Consider the following 26,122-nt stretch of genomic DNA (forward strand, 5'->3'; position numbering starts at 1 on the left):
AAAAAAGTTAATATATTATTTCACGATTGCAAAATGAAGTAAATAAGTCGAAACTAATAGCATATATTTAAATGAAGTAATCCTAAACTGGAAAAGAGTTTATTATAAAAAACTAATGCGTGCAGAATGCTTTTTTCCGGAAAAGACGGCAATCAATTCCTTAATTATTGCTTTCTGACATGCATATGTAATTCCAATCACATTCTAAGATATGGCACAGAATTTAATGAAAACAGATCGAGCGTTGTGGGTGGAATGATTCTGTAAAAATAAAATCTAATTTATTGTAAAATTCCTTAGCGTGAAACTTCCAGGGAATAGAATATGGTTTATGCTTTAAGTTAAAAACATGAAAAACAAGTTCGATATATTTAAGTACAAAATTTACAGACGTGTGTTTAATATTACATTTAAGGAAACAGTTACAAATTTTATAACGGTTGCTGTTTTAAATGTATTTCTTTTGACGATGATGATTCCATCTTGGGTAAGACTACAAAATAAGTAATATTTTTTTGCAATTGTTCTCCAAATTTGTTGTTTTATATATAATGTCGGTATAGGTCTGCGATGAAGCTTAATTCAGTAAATTCGTTTTTGAACACCTCCGCGAAGTTTGGTACCAAATTTTCATAAAATTTTCTATGGTATATCAATGAACTCGTACACAGGACCCCAAATATCCGAAATGACTGGGATCACGATAAGTGGATGGTCTTTTATTTTTGTAGGCTAAATATATGGACCGACTATAACGCAAGCGAGGAAATTTAATTTTTCCTTTTATTAGTATTTAATTTCGATAAAGATTATATAATTAAAAAAGGGAAAATATTTTCATTTCTATGAAAAATAAAATACAGTTTTATTTATAAAATAATTAGTTTATTTTCTTTACTCATAGAAATCTTTTCTCTTTTAACTTAAGGGAAACAATAAAATAAGAAATGTTTCTTAGGTTTAGAGCACTATATTTAACAGTAATATGCCGAATAAGTAATGTCATCTTTCATTATTAAGCAATATTGACGCTACTGATGTTAACATTTGCTCTCAGTTATTATTTTGACTTCCGATGGTATTATAATGATTATGAAATATACAAATGCAAAAGTCGTGCTAAATGGGAAGATACATCAGTCAAACAGAACTGAGAATGAATTTATTCTTTAACACGCAGGTAATGTGGGAGCGAAATGTATCTTCGCAAATAGCTTGGATACCGTCGCTACTTGGGAAAATTTGTGATTAAATTAGGAAAATTTTGGCCGCAGTAAAACAAATTTTCGATAAATTCTTTTCCGCTTACCAAAAATGGTGTCTGTGTTTAAAATAGCTTCCAAAGAAAAAATATAAACAAAAAGAATAGACATTTCAGTTTTTACCAGATGGCGCGCGCCGTGAAAGGTTATGTTTTTTTATGTCATTAACGTTGGCAATGACAATAGATTTCCAAAAGAGATAAAAGACGTCGGCTGTAATTATTTTTCGATCGTCTGTTTTTGTAAATCTGTAGTGTTTTGTAGTTACGTATTTTTTTTTTCGTGTTCGAAATGTAAGAATTATAAAAATAAATAAATAAACTTTTTGAAAAAATAGGCTTCAGATTCTGTTCATGGAAATTTTGTTTAGGCAAGCTTGGCACCGATTAGACCATTCGAAAGAAACAAGGTAAGTGAAACCTTTTTCTTAATTTAGAATTTTGAATTGAAAATGTTATAGTTTTTCAAAAGTCTGTTCATGATGAGCAGTAAGCAGAGATTCAAGGCCTTCATTATGATTCATCATTGGCCATCCTGAAGAAGGCGAAAGTGATTTTTATGTCGAAAGAAGGGTTTCAGCATCTAAGAATGGCAGAAAATTTGGACTGTGCATTAGTAGTCAATGATGACTTATCTTAAAAAGACCATATCAAGCTAGACTCTGCCTAATGTATTTTAAGATCAATAAATTCACTCTCATTCCTTTTCTTTCAATTAGACCTCACATAACGTTTTAGAAAACTGCAAAGAAAAGGAAATGAAGAAAGTACTGCAAATAAAGTATTAATGATTTTACCTGTTCTGTAAATTTTTGACTCGACTTAGAAGGTCAACATGGCCTGCCGAGTACTGTTCTATCACATCTTTGACATCATAAGGCTTTAGGGCTTCTTTGAACTTGCGTCTGGCAACGAAATATTTTATCTGAAAGAATATTAAAAAAATATTGCTTTAGGGCTGTTATCTATTAATATTCACACAAACTTCCCTATGAGTTGCGAGAAGTATGAGTTATAAAATTTATGACTACTAGTTTTCATTATTACTCACAAGACCTTAAGACATTTTAAAAATTCATAACAAATAAATACATAACGAATACTTAATTTTATTGCATTAAAGCAGAAGAAAATTTGTTAAGATCTTCTTACATATTCTTACATACCCAAATGGTGAATAGGTCCATCTTTGTTGAATGGCAGACATATATATATATATACCATTGATAAGATTTTCTTGGATATGATGCAAAGATGACTGATGCCCCAGCTGAATGAAAAAAGTGACGATTACCTCTTTCAACAACACAACTACCACAGAGAGCACTCTAAAGATATTTTGAGAAGAACTCAGTCAGTGTTTTGCACAGAGAAAGAGACTGGTTGTCAGAGTGTTTCAATCTATATTGACAATCAAGATAATAGGAGGCAGAGGAAAAAGAAATGACGTAGCCGCATCAGGTTTAGATTTAATAGTATGAGAATGTTTCTTGTGGGTATTTCTCAAGGATACCGCCTTTGCACCAGGCCTTCACTCCTTGCCGATTTTCGAGTCTTCGCAACGTCTGATGTTATGGTTCTGGTCCATCGAGACAGACTAACAGGCAAGGTCGGATTAAAACTTTTAAAGGTCTAAACATTTAAAAATTTTGGTGCCGCCCATATATGTTTTCGACAGCGTTCCTGTTCTTCCCATTTGTTTTCATTCAGTTGCACCATACATTTCATTTTAAAGTCGACAATGGAAAATTTTTGGAGTCTCCTTTCCTGAACACCTAAGGACCATTTTGTGGTGACCCCTCTCTCTGATGCCCATCTCTTTGGACAACACTGATTATTGTATAAATGCGTACCGTATCAATGCAGATGAATCCACTGAACATAAGAAGTATGACAAAAATTATTCAAGAAATATGCATAAAAAATTAACCACCACACCAACCCCCTCCTCCCCCCAAAAAGGAGGGGGGAGAATCCTTTCATCAATTTGCTTTAGTATAATCAAATCTGATATCAAGTTGCGTGTCTGAGCTGCCATATATTTTAAAAATGTTTCACGGACTTATGCATAACCTTATACCTTAATATCAATACTCACAGGAAATGAAAAGAGGTACTGAGAACAAATTTATAGATTTTGGTGTTAGAAATTGTATTTAAAAATATAGTAAATAAAAATAATTTATTAAGTACGTTAGTGCTGCCATCTAGTGGTGTCCATCAATAATTTAACAATTTGAAAATCAAAATATTCATAGAATACAAGAAATATTAAAAGAAAATACGTAAAACAGACTTCATGTGAAAAGAATAATTTTAGACGTTCTTTATATAGTAACCGTTTGAAAAATGAAGTCACAAATTGTAGAATATGCGCAGAATGCTTAAATTATTGACCAGAAATATAATCTTGGCGCTGGATCAAAATTTCCCTCTTCCTAGGGATGCTATCTTGCTGCAGCTACCTAACACAATTAGGATTAATTAGTCATTCATTTGTCCATATATATATATTAGTGTCAATATGTTGACTGGAGGCGCAGAAACGTAATTACATCTAACGAAGCTGGAAATTTAGAAATCTATTTGTTTAACTGAAATATTATTTAATCAGAAAATATATTCGCCATATAATGACACACGTTTAGTAAAATTTTATCTAATAATTCTGTAGCTGATAATTTAGTTTAAGAAATTAACTCTTTAAATATCGCTCAGTTTTTATGAAATTCAGCATAATATTTCCTATTTTTTAAATTTAAGATATGGAACAATTATTCGAGTTCCTAAATAACACAATTTTAGGATGAAGGTAATTTGAAGCAAAATTTTATGAATGTCTTTATTAAAAAGTTGTTTCCTCATTCATGATAGCTGTGCGCTCATTCAATCAACATCCAGCATTATATTACACTGGTTGACATTCAGTATTATGATGCACTGGTTCTTAATAGTTAAACAGCAAATCGAAGACGGATAACAACCCAAAAATCCAATTAGGCGAAACTTGGTGATAGTATTTACTATATCACTTACAACTTAATAACACAAGATATTATTATACTGATTATTTCCATTTTGGTGTATAAAATTTCCTAAATCCAGACATATAAATTTTCTCAGCAGTGTGTATGATCATCGAGAACAGTAATACAGATCTCACAGCAATATCTCCTGCTATTTATTATGTTGTCAATGAGTTGAATGAATAGCAATGCCCAATGATTACGTAGAGCAGTTAGTTCTAAGCCCATCTAGGGTTTGGAAATGGAGGCCAGCAAAATGTCTCTTAGGAGCGTGTCAGACATGTTTCAAGGGATTAAAATGTAGAAGGGGTGTTGGCCATTTCATATTTAGACTAAACTTTCTTCTTCAAGAAACTGGTGCACGAGGCGATCAGTACGAGGGCGGGCATTACCTGCTTACAGAAGGAAGGTTGGACGAACAATGGGATCTAGTATGTCGTCTCTTACCTCTGAACATTCTGAGTTTCATATGGCAGAACTAATACGTTTGTGCACCCATCTAAAGATACTCCTTCCCACAGAAGAACACTACCTCCTGCATAGGTAACTCTATTCGATATACTAGACGGAAGGTACGGAGTGTTTGCGCCTCTCCATATGTAAAATCGTCGAGAATCAAAAAGCAAAGTGGGACTCATCAACGAACAAAACAAACCTTCCCAATTCAGACGTTTCCCTCTGGTGGCGGGTGGTAAGCCGGTCGACTAGCATACAGACCACTTTCGTGCAAATTTGCATAGTACAAAGAAATTATTTCCACAAGTTGAAGCGAGAAATATTTAAATTTGTACTAATTAAAAATGAAAAATCAATTAGAACAAAGTTTTTAAGAGTAATATGTTAAATGAGAAGTACTGCTATGCAGACTGTCGCGAAAAGGTTTGATTAGTATTTTACATATTGATTACTAAACACAACTTACACGTTCAGTTTTGATATACTATATTACACATTTTCACATTTTCACTTACATATCAAATCTATTACACAGTTTTCACTTACATAGCAAATCTATTATATATTTACACATTTTATGTAATAAAAAATTTTCAAACAGGAAATATTACTCATGGAATCTTATAGAATTCGTACATTAGAAAACAAAGGTAATCTTTAATACTGTCATACAGCCAACTCGTAACATAATTCACATGAATTAAAAATTAAAGATATTTCTGGTCAACGGATTTTTTGTACAACTGTTAAGATTATGATCCTAAAGTAATAAAAAACGTGAATATGATTAATGCATTTTTAGAACTTGAAAAAAATACAAATTAGCTAAAGTAAAAAATAAAGTGATTTTTACAAATTGACTTTTTGAATTTTAAATAACGGTAGCATGAATATTTAAGTCATTTAAAATATTTTTGTGGTTGGGGGTATGTATCTAGACCAAGATTTTCGAAAATAAAGGTTGCACAAGGACTTCTATGGCCATGCTGTATACATACATTTTTCTACAGTGTTACGCCAGAATTTCTGCATCTGAAAGAGGAAAAATCTTCAGGAGCTGTTTTACTAATTTATCTGCATTGGCGAAACTTTCAGAACATCCTCATTTGTATTAGGAGATGGGAGAAGGGGAAACTCTTCCTGTATTGAAAACTCGTATGTAGTGATTTATGATAGCGAATCTCCCCAACAGATTAGTAATAAGGTTTGTTGTTACGCTTGAGGTATTGTTGTGCCCTACAACAGGATAATTCTACTAAACGGGTAGTAGATAATTACGGTACCCAACATTGAAAATGCAACACGAAGAAGGACAGACCTGAAAATTATGCATATTTCAGAGAAGACGGAAGTCACCGAATTAGTTAGTTAGTTCTAAGCACTGGCCCCTAGCCCACCTAGCAGGCGAAACCTGCCATATGGCTATGAGGGGACAGGTCAAGCCACAATCAATCAAGATTTAAATTTATAAAAAGAAGTTTTCAATTCAGCTATCATTTAAAATCATTTACATCATTTTAAAAATTTACTGCAAAATTACAGTTTGATTTCTGAATATACTATTTCTCAGAATTTTCATATTTACCCATTATTTATATTGTTAGTTTTAATAAGCTGTGAGCAACTCAGGTGAACAGATAATGACTGGAAACCCCCGCAGACAATTTCTAATGACAAAATAATTTATTGTCTCATTTCTGAACAAAGTTTCTGCAGTATGTTTTATTTGCATCTATTTTACTTTGATTTATTGCAGCTTTTCTTTCTATTAGCTACATAATTTTAACTCACTATCAAAATGGGTACTATTAAGTTTTGAGGGCCGTAAAAAATCGCCAAACTATTATTGATGCCAGTGCTGCCAAAAATAATCGCAGCAACCCTAACGCAAGACTATTTTGAAAACGCCCGTTTGCGAAAATAGTTCTTACATGAAAATAATGCAATGGAAAAACTATTTTATGGCTACTGTACAACAATTTAGCGACGAACCATGGCAACCGCTTTGATAAAGACACTTATTTTTCTGTATAATGCGAGTTCTATTACGTAGCCTTCAGTTTACAAATGACACTTCAGTTGATTGAAGCAAATGCTGATCACTTTCTACGAAACATTTTATTCATAATTGTGTCTTTATTCCATACTCAAATTATAATAAATTTGTGTTCGAATTGCACTTACTTTTCTCAAAGCACGAATGGCATTCTTATGCTGTTTGGTTAGCACAGCAAGTCTTGGTTCCTCCGTATCTTCATCTATTAAAAAAAGAAACGCAAAAGATATTATCCAGTGAAAACTACCGCATTTTAGGAAGAATAAATAGTGCAGCTACAAAACGATAATTTCATGTATTACATTTCTTTCGCAGAGAATTTTACTTTATAAATAATGAATAGGATTTCAAAGAAACAGATGTGAATTCACACTAGATAGGAAGTTCAAAGCGCCTGATAAAAATGGCAAATAATTATCAAATTAAACAACCGGTAACAAGTGATAGAAGGATATGGTTGGAATTCTAATTGCTTGAGAAAAGTTGAGAAAGTAGACTATTTATTAATAAAATAAAAAAAGGATAATAAATAAGATTGAGTAGGAATTTAAAAATAATGAAGTTTACCACAAAATTGCGTATCATTTGTTTGCTATTATGTTTTATTTGCTTCTGCAACAAAAGCTCAAAACTTAAAAATATGAGCTCCATGTACTATATATGCAATATCCTGTATTTTTATATTAATCATTTAAAATATAAGTGCATTTTTATCTTTAAGTTTATATTTATGATTCATAGAACAGACAAAGCTTTTATTACGATAAAATAACGATGACTTAGTTTTACAGCTTTTATAGATTATTATAAATTGAAAGAGCGGATGTGAAATAACTGCTTGTTGTGTTTTTGAAAATTTACATACATTTATTATTAGTTTAACTTTCGGGGAGATTTCTATTCAGATGAATGAGCTGGTAATTTAAATCTATTGTAATGACATATTATTTAATTGAATTTACAGAAACTAAAAGCAGTTCAATTAAATAAATGTTTATTAATAGATGTTTCGGTTTTCTGCAGATTTCTATTGAGTACCATAAAAAATAAATCTTAGTCTTAATAATATAATTTTAACGATTTATAATATAATTTTAACAATCAACAAGGACGATTTTATGACCGAAAAATTGTTTCATCCTGATATTCTAAATGCTTCGTTGAATACATGAAGGATAAAAATGAATCAAGTGATTGCATTCATTAAAAATTCATTCACCGAAAAATGCATTTTAATTAAAAAATCTGAATTAATAAAGAAGCATGGCAATTTAAGTAATTAAATGAATTGTTTGAAATAGTTAAAATATACTGTTTATTTAAAATACCTTGAATGCATTTTTGGCAAGTAGACTTCTTAGATCATTAAATATATTTTCAGCTTAATTTGTTACAAATCTCATATTATTCTAATATTTTAAACTAGTTAACAGTATTTAAAAGAATGCAGTAATAAATCAGAATTTAGTACGAGAGATTACATTAACAAAGAGCTCCCAGTGGAACCTATTCGTAACTTAGGCAGTGGAGTTTAAATTTTAGAATAAAGATCTAAGAAAGTTAAGAAATTAGAAAATTGCATTTGATTTAAAAATTAATTTGATTTGATAAAATATTTCATTTCGTTTTAAACTTAACACTGATAATTGATAATTATTTTATCAGGAAGTGACTAACTTGTTATAATACGGCCACAAATAATTTAAATTAATTAAAATAGAGCAAACCTCCTGCTCCAAGAGAAAATTCGACTAAACGTACTTGTTACACACACATATAAAAAGTAATTAGGAATAAATTCTTTCAAGATCAAATCAAACATTTCTTTTTTCAAACCAAATTCTCAGCGGAATTTATTATGAACAAATCTTTATACACTCAAAAATAAATTACGGCAAATTAAATCTTTATGTGTATTTAAAATCTTGATTTATTATGGATTTACTTAAGCATTTTTATAATAAATTATTGAAGTAAATATTTCATGCGTCATAACGGTAAAGATACTTTTTAAACCTCTGAATGAATAATATTTAAGATAACTTTTATCTTTTAATCTTATGAAATACTTAATATCTGGAAGAAAATACTGTTATTTATATATCTTGAAGAGGTTATACATACAGCTACAGCGATTAAAAAAGGAGGAAACGAAAAGGGGGAAAACACTAGAACTCTACAATACACAGTAACACTAGCAAATAAACATATTTACAAGTATATTACAAAGTTTCAAAGCCATAATGTATACTATATTTTTAAAGAACATACATGTAAATTACACGTTTCATATGTAAAAATTTCTTAGAAGAAGCAATTCATGCACAGTTTGTTCAAAACAAAGTTTTTTTGGGGGGGAGGGAGGAATATACATATATGTTATGCAAGGAACGTTCACTATTTTATTGCATACCATTCATAATAATCATAATTCAAACCGTTGTTCCATAGAAACATAACATACAAAAGTAATTATGCATGAAGAATTAAAGTTAAGAAAATTCATTAAAATATCATGCGGAATGTAAATTGGGTAGCCTAAGGTTAGGGTATATATGCAAGATAAAATAATGATATGAAAGCATAAAACTTGTCTGAAGTTATTTTCAGAAGGTTCATGCTATCAAAAGACATCTACATGCATTTGAAGAAAATCAAGTCTGGGTATTTCTTAAATAAAAGTGACAATAATCTAATATAAAGATCAAAGACTGATTGAGATGCTGGTTGAAAAATGTTGTCTCTTGAGAATGCAATCGAACTAAAAAGGTACTATTTTTAAGTACTTAATCTATTCTTGGTCAGAAAAAAAGAATGGAAATCATAGCTTCTGGGCTGATTTGCGATAAGACTTTGGTTTATGCATTGAGATATATATTTACATTTTTATAATTTACATACATACCGTTCTTTGGATGGAATCTCTTCATACATTAGGACATAGAAAAGTTGCCAAAGCTAAATCAACAATTACGGGGAAAGAAGTTTGCCAATCTTAGAAGAGAAGTTTTAAGGCGTTCCTTTCGAATCGCATTCTTTTATTTGGCCTTTGCTGTTTGCAGTTGCTTTCAATATGACACTTTTCTAGAATTGCAAAGAGCTAAGACAATATAACAGGCTGATATGTATATAGCGAATGCATAGAAAAAAAGCATCGAGAACATGGAAACTTCTTTAAGGTTTTTTTATTTTCTGTGGAAAGTATTAAATAGCTGATGAACGAAGCGTCTGATATATCTTGAATGTTCTGAAACACGAGCTAGTAAAAATAAAATATCCTTTTAAAATATTTATAATACCAATAATTAAAATATTCTTGCTTCATTTTTAGATCCGACTTCTAATTGATCCGTACACTGTAACAAGAATCTTGTAATTTTCCCGATAAGATTTACTGGTTATAACGAGAAGATGACTGCACCGTTAAGATATGTTACAGCACGAAAAATATCGATGTAAATGATGAGCAGATGATAAAACATTTACAGATTAAATGAAAAATTAAAAATGGGGGAATATCATAACATAATTAAAAAGTATTTATAGAAACTCAGTTAGAAAAAAGGGTCAACGCAATTTATCACGTAAGAAAAACAGGTATAGCTGAAACGGAATTGAAACAATAGTAAAAGAATGATGAAGTCGTAAGGGTTAACTACTTTTAAAAGCTCAGCATACTTATTTAATATGATTGTCTTGCTCTTTGCTTGTAGTACCCCTTTACTATTATGATCATGCTTCGCAACTAAAGATACGTCAATGTAAAGCTCTCAAAAGCTAAGTCAACGTAAAGCTATTAAAAGTTGCATATCAGCTCAGAAGATGCGATTTCTAATGATGATTTTTCTTAATTTTAGTCACGAACGGAATGTAAACTTCATACACATTTTTTGCACAGCCTTCTGAGCTAAGCCTAAAAATATCTATACTAGAAAATAAGAAGCAAGCGCTCTAGGTATTCAAGCGCCAGTCTACCAAGTTTTAGCCATGCAACTACAAAATACATTTGTGCGCTAGTGTAGAATTCCAGGGCATTCCCGTCATCTAGAACGGGTTAATGAAGCTAGAACGGGTTAACGATCCACTCCCTGCGTACAAGGTGCCGTGAGAGATAGAGAGAGAAATAAGAGTGCGCATATTTCAGAGAGCTTCACGCGGAATCGTCTTACCGCAGGAGGAAGGGCTGTCCTTTCGGACCCTGCTGAACAGATTAACGCAGAAGCTTCCACGTCTTGAGCCTGCGCTTGGAAAAACAGATACCTATTAAAACTCGGTCTGAACAAGGCCATTTGGCCTCCAAACACCGATTCACTATTACTATTAATATTGTAATTATAAAATGGAATTCTAGAAAGAGTTCTTTGGAACAATAATTCCAAAATAGGAAATCAGAGCATAAATCTTAATCTTAATTATTTTCGATATTAAGATAGAGATGAATGACTTTATATTCAGACTATTAACCTAACATCGTGATAAATAATGGAAAAATTTGGATTCCGCTAGTTTAAAAGGGAAAGAAAATGGAAGGATTTAATAAACTGTTATAGTTCCGAAAACTATGAACATTTCTGAACATTTTTAAATAAGTTGGCATAAAGACTTTTAAAAATGACCAACAAACATTGCTTAGAAGTTTGATTGCACCTAAGACATTTAATGCTCCTAAAACATTTGGGGAGAAAATAATCTTCAGGCATACAAGCTTAACTCAATAGTTGTAACTGCGTTTGGGCATTTGGATAAGTATTTACAAAACTTCAGTTTCATTAAAAAATCGCGCAATTAACTGTGGAAAATTTGCAAACGATATGGCGCAATGATTCTCAAAAGCGATTCGAAGGGCTGCTGGGGTGTAATTAATAATTAGCGTTCCACAAGTGGTTTCCGAACTACAATTTCATTTCAAATTTAAATTTACTATAAAAAGTATAATCAAAGTAACATGTATGTTAATGACAGAGATTTCGGCAAAATGCAAACCCATATGAAAGGGCACCCCTTTTGCATAGTTTGCACTGAACTAATTACTCTGAATATGGTGCTGCCATCTGTTGGTAACATTTCGAGTTTAAAAATCAGTTATTCTTGCAACGTACGGTGGAACCTCGTATCACGAGTAAATCGGCTCACGAACAAATTTCCTGAACAAAAAACGTGTCACGAACAAGGGAAATTGGAAACAAATGAAATGTTTGGAATGAAATGAAACAGATAAAAGTGTTTAAAGGTAATGTCTGACACAGAATTAACATTCAAAGGATTCTAAAAATATCATTTTAATATTCTCCATTGCTTAACTCTCACTGACATAGCTCAATATCAAATGACTTACAAGACCACTAAATCTATATTGAGGAAGTTACGGTCAGATTGCATTGAAGACTGAGATTTTAAGGGCTTGGACACTGCTTGACAAAACTGTGGACTGAATGTTAACAATGAGTACATGGATGAGATACTAGAAAATGAGCTCAGTTTAAAACAGAAATCTTTAAAAACAGCAACGAAAGGTCATCATAGAAGAATCTCCTCCAGAGGAAGAACGAAGAAAATAAATGATTTTAGACCTTTGTTCCGTGGAATTTGAGCAAAATGGGGCAAATTTTATGCAGCGACAGCATCTCGATATAATACACTGCTAGCCATTAAAATTGCAAAACCATGAAGGAAAACAAATACGAAAAAGATATTTATTGCATGTAAACGGCATGGCATGAAAACATAATGATTAAATTTGTAAGCATTTTGGAGGTTTAAAGGGATGCAAAATTAGCAGAAACAGCTGCCATCCCTGGCAGCTAAAACGGCCCTTGCCCCATTAAGCATGAGTCAAACTGGGCTTGGATAACAGAAATGAGCAACTCATTCCATGCTGCTTTAAGTCTATGCCACACTTCATCAACAGTATTAACTGGAAAGGGGTGGCGAGCCAATCTCTCAGCAACCCAAGACCAGACGTTTTCAATGGGTGACAGATATGGAGACACAATTTAAAATTACACAATTGAACTCCAAGTCAATCGAATATCCTGTTTATCAAGGAAGGTCCGAACACTACGTGCAACATGCGGTCTTGCATTATCTTGATGGAACATAGCGTTTTAAGCCCTCGAAGATAGGGCATAACTACTGGACGTAAGATGTTAGAAATGTACCCATCTGCGTTCAAATTATCGTCGATTCGAACTAGAGACGTGCGTGTCGTACACCCAGTGACTTCCCAAAGCATCACACAAGGTGCAAGGCTCTTATGCCGATATCAAATCAAGCAGGCGACATGCGGCCTACTCGGATACTCCAGACAGTATACGGCCATCAAAATACTGCACGTAGAACTGGGACTCGTTTGTAAAGGCGACATTGTGCCACTCCTGCACCCAGCTTTGTCGTTTGGGGCACCAGAGTCGCCGTCTTTCTCTATGCTGCATTGTAAAGGGAAGCGGAAGTAATTGTCACCCGGATGATAGTCCATGATGCTGTAAACATCGACACACCTTACGAGCTGATACTGGGCGTGCTGTGAACATGCCCATTTCCAGACTAACTGTCCGGGATGTGGTAGTAAGGTTTTGCAGGGCTGACCTCACAATATGTCTGCCCTCTCTGGCGTTAGTCATGGGAGGGCGTAGAGATCCTGCATGCCGTTCAGTATGACTCTCAGCAATCCATTCATTCCCTATTCGCATTGACAGTGGTTGGATGTCGACCATTGCGACCGGCGATATCACGGAACGTTAATCTATACTTTCGATCGGAGCAAATTCAAACTCTATGAAGCACTTTTCGAATGAGAAATCCACTACAAAACTTTTCTTTTATGCAGATCTTCAGATGTCGTTTCCCCGTGCTGCGTCGTCTAAATGCACTGAAATACTCATCATTTGCATATCCCAACTTCTTCCTTTCATGTGATTTTGACATTCGTCAGGTCATTCTTTCCTGGTGATGCCACGACTCTTTAAAAACATTATAAACCATAGATAAAAAAAAGGCTACATTGCATTTATTTTAGAGAGAAACTGTCCCAGCAAGTCTCGAGTGCGGATATCCATAAGACACAAAGGGAAAAAAATGAAAGATATCCTAGAAAGACGCATGTTTTTATGAAAGAATAGTTTTTATCCAAACAAATAACATTTGTAAGGTTATACTTGTCTAGTACTGCTACTGTAATCCTATAATCATAACAGACTACCGAGGTATCGCTATATCCGAGACAGAAAGTCTTAGGAAGGTTATAAAACAACCATTTATTTAAGCTTTGAAATTTGCCGCGACTTTGTGCTACAAATAACCACAGCTCGTGCCAATGCAATTTAAATAAGAACAGTCAATTCAAATCAACCCCTAACCAGTAGTTGAAGACTACTAATCAAACGCTGACCAGCAGTTTTTAAGACTATGGAATTAAATACTAAGCTATAAGCTGGCTCAATAAATTACCGACTCGTCAGTTTAAATTAGTTTTCGTCCATTTTATCTGCTTAGTACTGTGTTTATCTTTTCCCCATTTTCCTTCGATTTAATGATTTCTATTAGTTCTGTGTTATGAACTCATGCAAAAAATTTCTGTTGTAAAAGTTTAACCAAGATATCATCTGCGATCAAAGAGTGGATTAATCTCCATGTCTATCTGGATGATTTATCAACATTTCGAATGAAAAACAGGTTTCCGGAATGAATTACATTCGTGAATCGAGGTTTCACTGTGTTTAAGAATACTGCCTTTGATTAACAATCGCAGAAACCTTCTTAAACTATTCTTGTTATGAATTTTAAGAAAAAACATGATCATCTATGATTCTTAAGAATCATTGGGAAACATTGAAAACTCGAACATATTAACGTCCTGAGAATAAAATTGTATATGTAAATACTGCTGATTATGGAAATATTACTATTCTATTAATATTTTTATTTTTTGATATATAATCTAATCACCAGAAGTAAAATTTAATTATTAGAGTGGTCAAATAATTCTACTGCAAGATAAAAATTTCTTTTACTGTAAGATAAAATTTCTTCACAATCTCGTGCTTTTGAATTTAGCTCGATGTCAGTATACCATAATATCAAAATAGCGAAATAAAAATTTTGCTTTCTTTCCAACGTGCTGCACGTGAATTAACATTTCCTGCAGTGAAAGTAATAATTTTTCTTAAATTTGCGTTGTTTTAAATTAAAAATTTGAGTATAGTAATGTTCAGATTAATTCGCTTTCATGCTCTATTAGACACTACACTATTCTTATGACATGTTTTAATCAGGAATCTTGAGATATTTTTAAAATTACACAATTGAACTTCTGGAAAATTATCTAATGTTTAATTAGCAACAGACTTAAAATTAGATCAAAATTGTAGCATCAGATATTTAGAAAGAATTAATTCTTAAATATTTTGCTGCTAATTTCACAGATGTAAGATAAATAAGTTTTACTAATATAACCTTTCAAAATTCCTTTTGTCAGATTAGTCTTTGTAATGTTACGTAATTATGAAAATTTTAATTATTGTATTTGTTTGATGAATTTCAAACCAGAAAAAGTGAAACTTTCATTACATTCTGTTAATGGTCTTAATTTTTTTAATGGTCAGGCGCTTTTAACCATTAGCTTTGCGCCACTACAAGTGGCAGGAAGTGGTAGTTATTTCATTATGGAAGAACCTAATAGGTGACGAATACGAAGGGTCGTTGCCTCCTATGAAGGATCGAACAGTTACAACCATGTCTTCTATGGGATTCGAACCCGGGCTCATGGCTGCGGAAGTTAAGATCACTAACTAACCACTATACCGGCTGATCTTAGATAACTGAAATTTAACACGAGGTAATATACTATGTCTTTGTTTCTGCTTATTTACACTGGTAATTATAAGCACACTATTAATAATAAGCACGATATTGTATGTACAGTAAATTCATTATTAAAGCAAAATATCAAAATATACTTTTCGCAATAAATACTAGTTACAGATTTATTTAAAATATTTTATAAAAATTTGGTTTTAATAATAAACAAATAAATCCTCAAATGCACTTTGGGGCATTAATTAAATAATTCGAAGTTAAATTTAGTTCCATCATTTTACTAAAATAAAATAACAGAGGAATGACTTTATTAAGTTATTGAAATAACTGACATTTAAAAGAATTTTCGATTTTGTTTATTTTTTCATAGTCCTTTTCTTCATCACATTCTTTCTTAAGCGTGTAATTAATTACTAATAACAGACTATAACAGTTATATAAAATTCTAATTCCAGTGTAAGTAATTCAGATATACAGGAAGTTTTTCAAGCTTGCACTATAAGAAATAACTGATATAAGAAATTTCTGCACTCAAAATGCGAGGGGTCTACAAATTCAAAGTATCAGATCAGTCAAATATCTTTACTAACGTATGGCCGAATCCAAAAATTTCAGCATCATGACTCCGAAAATTATTCCTTTCACTAAAAGCTTTAGATTGAAAACAATTTTTTTATTGTTCCACTATCATCAAAACAAATTTTTTACGTTCAGAACATGAAACAGTGAATAGCACATAATTCTTACTTACGAAGTAGTAGGTGAAACATCGGGGTCCGATACTTCATGAAATCTGTTTTTACATATGGTGGCTATACTGTCTGGCCAAAAGTGTGTCGGCATCCCTCTGGAGAAGCGGATATTGTTATAATCGCGATGTGAAACGTCTTAAAATGGGATAAAAGTGTTGGTAGTGATACTGGAAGGTCATAAATATGCCCTTAGACGAATAATCACCAAGTGAATAGACTGAATTGTTTCGAATGAGGCATGACCTTTGAGTGCCATCCGTTGCAGCAAAGCGTTTGGTGAAATATAATCATTACTACAGATACCTAAATTAAGTGTCAGTGAAAGTATTATAAAATATAAACCTTTGAGATTGAAAATGCAGGAAAATAAGTTAATAGGTTGCATAAAGTTTATGACTGTGCTGCCAGCTTCTGAAGAAAGTAGTGAAGGAAAATCGTATATACCCAACCGCCACAATTTCTCATCAATTTGAAAGAATTTCTGATGTCGCTGCACCCGGTCTCATAAGATTATATTATGATAAGTATGGTCAAGGTCAGGAAAAAGATTTCACACTGTTGGATGTGATGAATTTGTTTTTACACATTCTGGCAGTGTGATAGATATGTCTACTTTTGTAAGTGCCTAGAACAAATCTTCAGCAGATCCTTGAAAATGTAGAGAATTTGGAATCGAAACTCACAATCTTTTACTACATATTAACACAGAACTTCTCATAAAAGCTATATATGAATTGAAAATTATAGAAAACCTTGCTGCATGCATCTGTAGCATTGACTCTCAAAGACACCATAATTCAAATATGTATACAGGGTGATTACAGAGAACAGCTTGAGGTAAAAAATGGAGTGCGACAGGGGGATGCATTAGCATGCTCAATATAGTACTCGAAAAAGTTATTAGAGATTCAAAGATCAATATCAGAGGAAATATTTTTACTCAGTTCAAGTACTGGCTTATGCTGATGACATTGGCATTATTGCCCGAACCGCTCGGCTCTCAAACAGGCATTTATAGCATTGTAACAAAATGCTAAAGGAATTAATTTAACTGTGAATGAAAATAAATCTAAATATTTATCTTGATTAAAGTCTAACTTACGACTTAGTCACTTGGAAATTGACAATTATAAATTTGAAAAAGTTAACAGTTTTATTTATTTGGGAACGGAGATAAATAATAAAAATGTATTGGCCCCAGAAATACGTAAAAGAATCATTGTTGAAAATAGATGCTTTTATGTCCTGAAGAGTTATTTAAAATCCAGCTTTCTTAAATTAAGAACTAAATTGTTTCTTTTTAAAAGTCTTATAAAATCTGTCTTGAAGTATGCATCAAAGACTTAAGCATTGACTTTACGTGATGAGGAAAGTCTGGGAATATTTGAGCGAAAGACCGTATGTTGCATTCTTGGTGGGGGTTCAAGTGAATTATGGAAAAGATCTAATTTAGAACTCCATAAAAGTTATAAACAACCTGATATTTTAAAATTCGCCAAATTACAAAGACTTAAAGGGGCTGGCCATTTGGCCAGAATGAATGAAGATCGTTGCTACAAGAAAATCTTTCTGGCAAAGCCCATGGGAAATAGACCTCTGGACAGAGACCCGCTAAGATGGATTGAACGTGTCGAAAAACTTCTTAATATTTTAAACGTTAAAAACTGGAAAACAGTTGCCAAAAGTAGATATGCCTGGAGAAGGCCAGGGTCCACTCAGGGCTGTCCAGTTATTGAAGAACTCTTCATATCCGAGTGCACTATGCCAACTGTTAAGAGGCATCAAAGTGGTGAAGGTATCAAAGTTTTGAGGTTGTTTCTTGTTGTCCGGCCTGGGTCTCTTAGTTCCTACGGTCAGAACGATGATTGTTGAGATGTGTCTTGATATCATTGACAACTCTACAGTTCCAACACTCTAAAACAGTTTAGAAAAGGCTGTTTTTATATCAACAGGATAACTATTCGGTCCACACTGTGAAGAGTATGTTTCCATGGTTTGAACTGTGGATGTTAAAAATATGGATTGGCTTTCGTACAGTCTCTATCTCAATACCACGGGAAACCTTTAGGAAAAGCTGTAATGCAGATTAAATGCATTTCTAAACCGCCTATTTTCAATCACCAGACTAGACTCACTGCAGTTTTTATGGGCGAATGGAAGGCAATTTAAGTGAACAAAAAACAAAATCTGATGGAAAGTCTTCCAAGAGAAGTACAGGCTATGACTTATTTAAAAGGTGGATCTATTAATGTGTGCCAGATGTCTCTCTAATTCTGTAACATGTCCGGATATTTTTTGCTATGTAGTATAGGTTAAAACATATCGATTTCCTGCGGCCCTTGTAAGCTCTGTAAAGCTGATATGGTTGCGACGTAGTTGATGTAGATAAATTTGAGCTGCCTTTATTTAAGACAGCATAAAATTGTATAGATCATAAAACATCTTAAGTAAGTAATAAAAACTGTGTGTTGCATTAAGTAAAATTATTTTATTTTATATGTAAATATTTAAATATATATCGGTTTTAATTCCTCATTTCTTACCTTAACAATAAAATGTGTTATAATTCATATTTATCTCAATTTTTGTGTGCTTCAGTATAACAAAGTTTCAAAATTTCTCTTTAAAATTAAAAGAAAACTAATAAAAAATATAGGTAATTTTTAAAACATCTGAATGAGCTTAAATGTTATAACTCAAAACGCAACATAGACTTATTAGTACCCTTCAGAATATTGTATATCGCGGTGTATATAAAAGTTTGCAATGTTTGAGTGTAGAAAAATGATTCTATTTTTTCCTACGATGCACAATTATTACGACAGGGATTTTATGAAGGTCTTTTATTACAATTATTTAATCACCAAAAATGAAAATTAACCATTAAAGAACAAATCGAATCATTATACAAACTAAATTTTAATTGCATTATTTAGCTGCATCTGTAATGCTCCAAATTCTTTTAAAAAATAAGTTCAGGAAAAATGTTACTGAAATAGTGCTAGCATGATTCTGCACATTCACAGCGAGAAAATTTAACAGCTGCAACAAATTTGAATGTTTGATAAGTATGCCATGAAAAAACTGCCTACTGTTGATGTTTTGATAAAATGAATCCAATTTGAGTATTATTTTGATATTACATTTATTAAACAGGGCAACATAGAAGTCATATTTCCTTTGAGAAAGAAAAATTACATAATAAGGCTCGCATATGATAAACACAGAATAAATGCGAAGCTGAAATTATAAAACTAAAATTTTGCATTGATGAAAATGTATTGAAAGGGTGAAATAGAAAGGCAAGAACAAGAACTATGATAAGGAAAATTTATTTTTAAAACTTTTTTGTATATAACATCGCTGTAGGTACAAATGGTAGTATTAGTTTTTAACTGGGAAAAATACGTATTTTTATGCTAATATCACGTATTCTTTCTTCATCATAACTAAATTAAAAATATTATCAGATTTTAAAATCTGACAATATTTCTGGATGGGATCTTTGCAGTTTCTATTTTCATTTTACTTGTTGTATTTACAGCTGTTGTAAACAGCACACAAAACTTATAGGGCCCACAGTAAATTCTTTCTGAGAATCCCATAAATGAATTTTTATTTTCATACTGCTATCTGGAATGTAGCTTTTCTTTTCGAAATTTGTAGACCCCTGCTAAATGACTTTTTTAAGTGAAAGAGCTTTCTGTTTTGTGCAAGCAAGTTAATTTGTAGAAAGTGTGCAATTGAGTGAGTAGTGCTGAGTTGTTTTTTTACCGCCAACCTGGAGATGTTTGTTCGGAGGACAGAAAGGCTGGCGACAGCGCCACATACGGCGGGCAGCTGAATTCTTTCTGCAGCATGTTGCACAGGCCTTTGGGCGTGGTCGGGGCATCACTGCAGTCCACAATGCATTCTGGGAGGTACACACAGCAGGTGTATTGAAGAGAATGGGAAAACAATACATACAAAAACACAAATGGGAACTCGAATCATAACTACGAACAACAGCTATCATGCTGTTAAGCACAACTACGCCATAAATATAAATATAATTTTTAAAAATACATTTGAATAAATATAGGCAACAAACATGCAAAATTAACGTCTATAAATAAGCATATAATTTCTTCAATATTGCCTGAAATGAAAACAAAATATATAAGAACAACACTCATAAAATTAGAAAACACGCTCATTATGATAAAAATTTTTTATCCTTTATTACACTAGTTTTGCGCAACAAACATTTAATCTTTTAGAAAGACACACATTTTCAGGAATATCTTGTATTTAGTATTCTGAAAAGTTGACCAATATTTTGCTTTAGAAACATTCTTAGAGTGTTATCATACTTAGTAAATTTAGGAAAAAAGTGTAGAATATTGAAATCATTAAGTAAACGTTCTGAATAAAGACAAAATATTTGTAACTTCAGATTTACATGAAAGAAATTTGAGGTACCGTGTTTGTCGGCTATTTCAATTTCCAAAAGCATTTTCTGAAATCAAATACATACTGAGGCAATTTTAAGTAAAGTAATTAAAGTACTGGAATTTTCATGCAGTTGAGACATTTGTTATGCAACTTTTGCATAAAATAACAACTTCCCGGTTTGATCGAAATTCAACACTATCCAGTTCAAACAGGTTTAAGCTATTTACCCAGTTTAAGTCTGTTTCAAATGATTAAATTGGTAAAATAGTCACACTCTGCTATTTGCACAGCGTATTTTACGTACGTTATTATACGTAAATTTGAAAAAAAAAAAAATCCTCTTACGCGCAGGAAAATTGTAGACAAAGTGTAACTGAAAGCAAAATATGAATAATACTGAGATTTTTAATAAATTTACTTATTTGCTTTTTAAACGGCATAAAATCCTCCAAATTTTAATTTTAGATTCCTAATCTGCCAGGTTTTTAATGGTTGAACTAACTCCTTCTTATAATTTTATGTATTACTGAAGACTACATGAAAAATACAAAAGCTTTTACTATGCCTAATTACTCCAACATTTTACTTCAAAAACAGAAATGTTTGACTTTATTACAAATTTTGTAAAAAGTTTTGCCTGTATGCTTTTCAATGTTAATTTGCTAATACTACTATCGAATCAAAGCTTACTGCATTTGAAAGAATTACTACGCTAGGTAAATGTATTATAAATTATCTTCGCTAAGTCAGCCATCATTCTGAAACTTCCTTACGCATTTACATTAGGAGTCTAAAGTTTTCAAGACTTTTACTCGGGGTTTACCATACTGGAAATTCAATATTTTCAACCAGATGCGAAAATTATGATACTATGAAAAATATCAAAAATTTACAAAAACTGGTTTTTAGAAACTATATGTATGATTCGTTCTCAAAATTACATAACCAGTTAAATTCAATAACATCAAACTGATAAATATTATTTTCATATTCTTCATCGGAAACCAAATAAAAAGATGCATTTATGTTATACTATCAACGGCAAATATATTTTAACTTGCTGAATTACATTTTCATTTACTTAAGAAAAGGAGGTGGAATACTCTCATTATGTCAATACTGTCTTTCGCCCGTATTAAACGCTGTTAGTCTTTCAGAGCCTGTACCAAGATATATTTCTCCCGGTAATGGATTGGACGGAAAAAAAGCTCACATCTTATCTTAATAGATTTCTTTCTTTGGAATCAGATAAAAAGATCTTCGGAGCAAATATTTTCAGAATCTTATCCCATCTGAAGTTAAGTATCAATTCATAAACTGCCAACACTTAATCTAAACATTCTTGCTCGAGTGAGATCCCATGAAAAAATTATTTCCAGTTTTTTTAATGACGTACATACAAACAGAAACCAATGCTTTTCAGAACCAAAGTTAATTAATATCTGAAATACCAATACATTATTCCACAAAGATAACTTAGAAGACAAAGAAAGACAAAGTCTTCTCCAGAGTTTTGGTGGTAACGAAAAGTGGGTAGGAGAAATGTGGATCTGTGTCTCGGGTGTTCATCAAAATTGGAACTTTCCCCTTCTCGTCTGTGTAAAACCAGTTGTTTTCTGAGGTGCGCTGTGGGAAACGTTATCGTTGATAAGGATGGCCAAATGAACGATGCGTTCAGTCTTTTCCCACGAATGTTTACCTAGCAAAAAGCAGGGCCATTGGGTAAAAACAAAGAAAATTGCAACTTCCAAGATATGTGGAAAGGAAGAAGCTATGCAAAATATGAATTTTCTTGAATTTTCTATCAGTCATAGGTTTTGAAAGCGTGATAAAAAAGGAAAATTATTGTGATAAAAATTAGCCTATTCAGCTTATTTTTTGGGAATTTCTGAAGGACCAGGATTTTTTCTTTACCGCTTTTATGGTCCAAATGAAGCCTAAGGAGTTAAATGGTTTCGAGAATCTGTTCATGACGTTTCCATCATATGATGTGTAAACTAGAAGTTTAATTTAGCTCACAAACAGCCAGTTGGAAAGGAAAGGTGAGTGATCAATTGAGACTGGAGAACCTAACGAACTTTACGACGCATAGATTCATACATCCGCAAAAGTGAGCTCACAGTTTCACGCTAGCGACGTGCAACAGATAAAATTAGTGACTTTATTTCTCAGAAGTGGACGAATAGTACAACATGTTTCGTATATAACATTTAGATTCTGCTCCAGAAATGATGATCACTGAGTGAAAATACGGAGTATAGAATCATGGTTTGGGATACCACTAGCAATAAGAACTGCACTATGTGCTACTTGTATTTGTTTATGAGATGGTGAAGTTCACTGTTATACCATATCTTCTGGAAAACTATATTATCATTAGAGTAAGAGCAGACTACATGCAAGGTATCTAGATGGTTCCTTGCCCAGCAAAATCCATAAGTCTTTTGCTAATCGAGAATCTGAGGGAGACTATTGGTCACTGAATGAATGCTCCAACGTTCTTGCAATGAGAACGAACTTGAAATTTTGGTCAATACTATACGATTTACACTTCCACAAGGTAGAATTTAAGACATATTTAAATTAATGTCATATGTAGTTAACTAGTGTATTACTCGAATTAGTGTCCGCATGTCTTATTTAGAACATTACATATTCAGTCACACATGCGGTTAAACCTAATTAGTTATTAGATTGCGCCTCTTCAATCTTCCTGTGTATTAGATGAATCTGCATGTCCACATGTATTATAAATTTAAACTCCAAGAACACAGAAAGAGTTAAGAACTTTAATACCTATTGAGACCTAAGTCTTATAATTTAACAAAAATCAGTCACCACCACTTGCAGGATCTTATGAATTTAAATATTTTTCTGCTTGCAACAGAAAAATGATGCCCTTAAAAAGCTCCAAGACATCATCCCGGATATGGAACTCTGGTGCAGTACTGGAAAATTCAGATTAATGCTCAGAAATCCCAGCTTTTACTTGCAACCGAAGAAGCACTTACTTCTCTTTAATGAGACGGTGCCTGTGGCAAACGATGCCAAATATCTAGGAGTTATCTTAAATGGAAACCTCACCTGGAAACACCATATTGAACATGTCAAGAATAAAGCCACTAAAGTGATGAGAGGCCTCTTTACCTATACTTGGGAAATATTCCAACCTAAACTTGTATAAAAACGACTTATCTACATTTCTGTCATACGGCCTATCACAAGTGATGCCTTTCCTGCCTGGGCTGCAGCGACTGATAAGGATATTCATAAATTTCAAGTAGTGCAGAGCCGTTTCTTACGAACTATTACAAGTGCCCACTAATTTGTGCGGAATGATTTACTTCACAAGGATCTTAAAATCGACACTATGGATAAATTTCTCAGGACTACAAATAAACATTCTTCCAATGTGCTTACACCTGTGAAATAATGAATCACTTCGGGCTGTTCCATTATGATATCCTTACTGAAGATAAATACTTACGTCCCTTTGCTGCTATTCTTCTAAACAAAAATGCAGATTTTCATACTTAATGAATATTTTAAATTGTTTTTAAGACTACGTCTGATGGATTGCTTATATCAAGCAGCAACTCTCAGAGCTTCGACTTCGGAGGGTGACCGCCCCATCTGACATCCATATTTGTATATTGCACGCTTGTGGATTTATTACTGGGCTCTGTGCACTGTATATATGTATATATTCATTATTTTCAGTTCTTCATGTGTTCTGTACTTGCATTATGAATTGTACTTTATTTAATATTATATAGTCAACAGTTATTGAAACACTTTGATTCTTCATGCAGCGCAAATCTGACCACCCAGTTAGGAAGGGCGTCTACACCACGTGACTTTAAAATCGAATTCTGAGGACTTGGTAAATATCTACTGCATTTAGAATATTTATTTTATTTATATTTACTATCAAAACATGATTCTGCACCTTTGTTTACTAATGTATGCTATTCTGTACTCGTGCAATTTTGTAAATTTCATCTTTTATTCTGGAATCTACACAGATAATAGGAAGTCTCATCTTGCTCATATGACTTTGGCCACTCTCTTTCCTCACCTACAAGCTGCTCAGAGATCAATCTACATCAAATGTTCATCGAAGCGCAATACATAAAGACAGCCGGGAAACAGCTTGCATAATGCAAACTAATCGCGGCATATAGTAATAGTTGGAGTTGGAGAAAAATTATTTCCAACACTTCACTAACACAGATATAGCTAACACGACTTCCTTCCCGGTGAGCAAACAGATACAAAATCACTCACCAAAACGCAGGTAACTTTGCTATTAACCATGTTTTAGCTGTAAACATATTTTAACTTTAACTATGTTTATTTTAAAAATTACTTATTTTTCTATTGTTTATACTGAATATTATTCTTTTCTTAAATTACAGATGCAGTACTTCAGACTCAAATGTAGGGAATTCCGGATATTTGCTTTAATAAATTTTTAAGTTGAATAAAAGAGCGTGTTTATTTGTGCGTTTGGGTATTTAAATGCAATCTTAGATAGGATGTTCGTCACAGTCACTCCATGGCGTAATACTTAAAACTATCTGTTTTTTTTTAAATATAAATATGGAGCATTCTGAAGTCTGTAGCAATTTCCTATAATTAATTATATTTCATGAATAATTAGTTAATTAAATTGACAAGCAGACCAGTAACTAACAAAAGTACTTCAAATTGATCTACTTTATTATTTAGAAAATACTTCGTAAAAATGAAGTTATTTAAACAAAAATCTGAATAATTTTACTGACCACAAAACACCTGTTCGTAATGAAGGTAGAGATTTGCTGAAGAATTTTCTGCACGGCGAGCAGCAAGACTGTATAACTTTAAAAATATGCTTCTACTAAGTTCAGATATTGCGCATTAAAAGCAATAACATTTTACACTTCATCTCGATACTCCAATAAAAAATCTTATATATAAAGCAGCAGTGGGTGTAGCATGGTAGTAGGAAATAAAAACTCGTACTGTGTATTTTTGAATGATTTGGTCTTCATTACTTAGGGCGTACATTATCTATACACAATACTTATATTTATCTAGACATACAGAGATATTTTTTTAAAAATAAATTGAATAAATAGTGCTGCACAAGAATTATTTTTTTTTCCAGCAGAAAATAGTTCTATACCGCTTGCATATACCTTATTTTAATTTAAAGTCATACAGAACTAAAATCGATGTAATCAAATCGAACTAAAAATACACAACTAAAAAAAATACGAAAATAAATTACGAACTTTAAATATTAAAATCGAACTAAAACTACAGAAATAAAATCGAT

At 32.4% G+C, this 26,122-nt stretch overlaps 1 protein-coding gene and 1 long non-coding RNA gene across 7 annotated transcripts in view; one reads left to right on the forward strand and one right to left on the reverse strand.

Moving 5' to 3' along the window:
- The window catches only part of LOC118195250 (potassium voltage-gated channel subfamily KQT member 1-like), a 383,599-nt gene that overhangs the window by 2,306 nt on the left and 355,171 nt on the right, over positions 1 to 26,122 (reverse strand). For 3 of the 6 annotated variants that reach the window (XM_085814315.1, XM_085814313.1, XM_085814323.1), the window contains 4 exons: positions 20,147 to 20,278; positions 10,969 to 11,037; positions 6,928 to 7,001; positions 2,059 to 2,186 (listed from right to left, as the gene is read on the reverse strand). In XM_085814315.1, coding sequence (XP_085670441.1) covers positions 2,059 to 2,186; positions 6,928 to 7,001; positions 10,969 to 11,037; positions 20,147 to 20,278 — 403 coding nt within the window. The remainder of the gene's footprint in view (positions 1 to 2,058; positions 2,187 to 6,927; positions 7,002 to 10,968; positions 11,038 to 20,146; positions 20,279 to 26,122) is intronic. The other 3 variants (XM_085814319.1, XM_085814330.1, XM_085814336.1) reach the window with 3 other exon arrangements.
- LOC118195252 (uncharacterized) lies at positions 1,540 to 25,217 on the forward strand. Its single transcript, XR_004759218.2, has 3 exons — positions 1,540 to 1,671; positions 24,612 to 24,682; positions 24,825 to 25,217. It is a non-coding gene; the product is annotated as an uncharacterized LOC118195252 (long non-coding RNA).

This window comes from Stegodyphus dumicola, chromosome 1, assembly GCF_044657685.1.
Source record: "Stegodyphus dumicola isolate Sdum_Otavi_A_Nest chromosome 1, ASM4465768v1".
Classification (NCBI taxonomy): Eukaryota; Metazoa; Arthropoda; class Arachnida; order Araneae; family Eresidae; genus Stegodyphus; species Stegodyphus dumicola.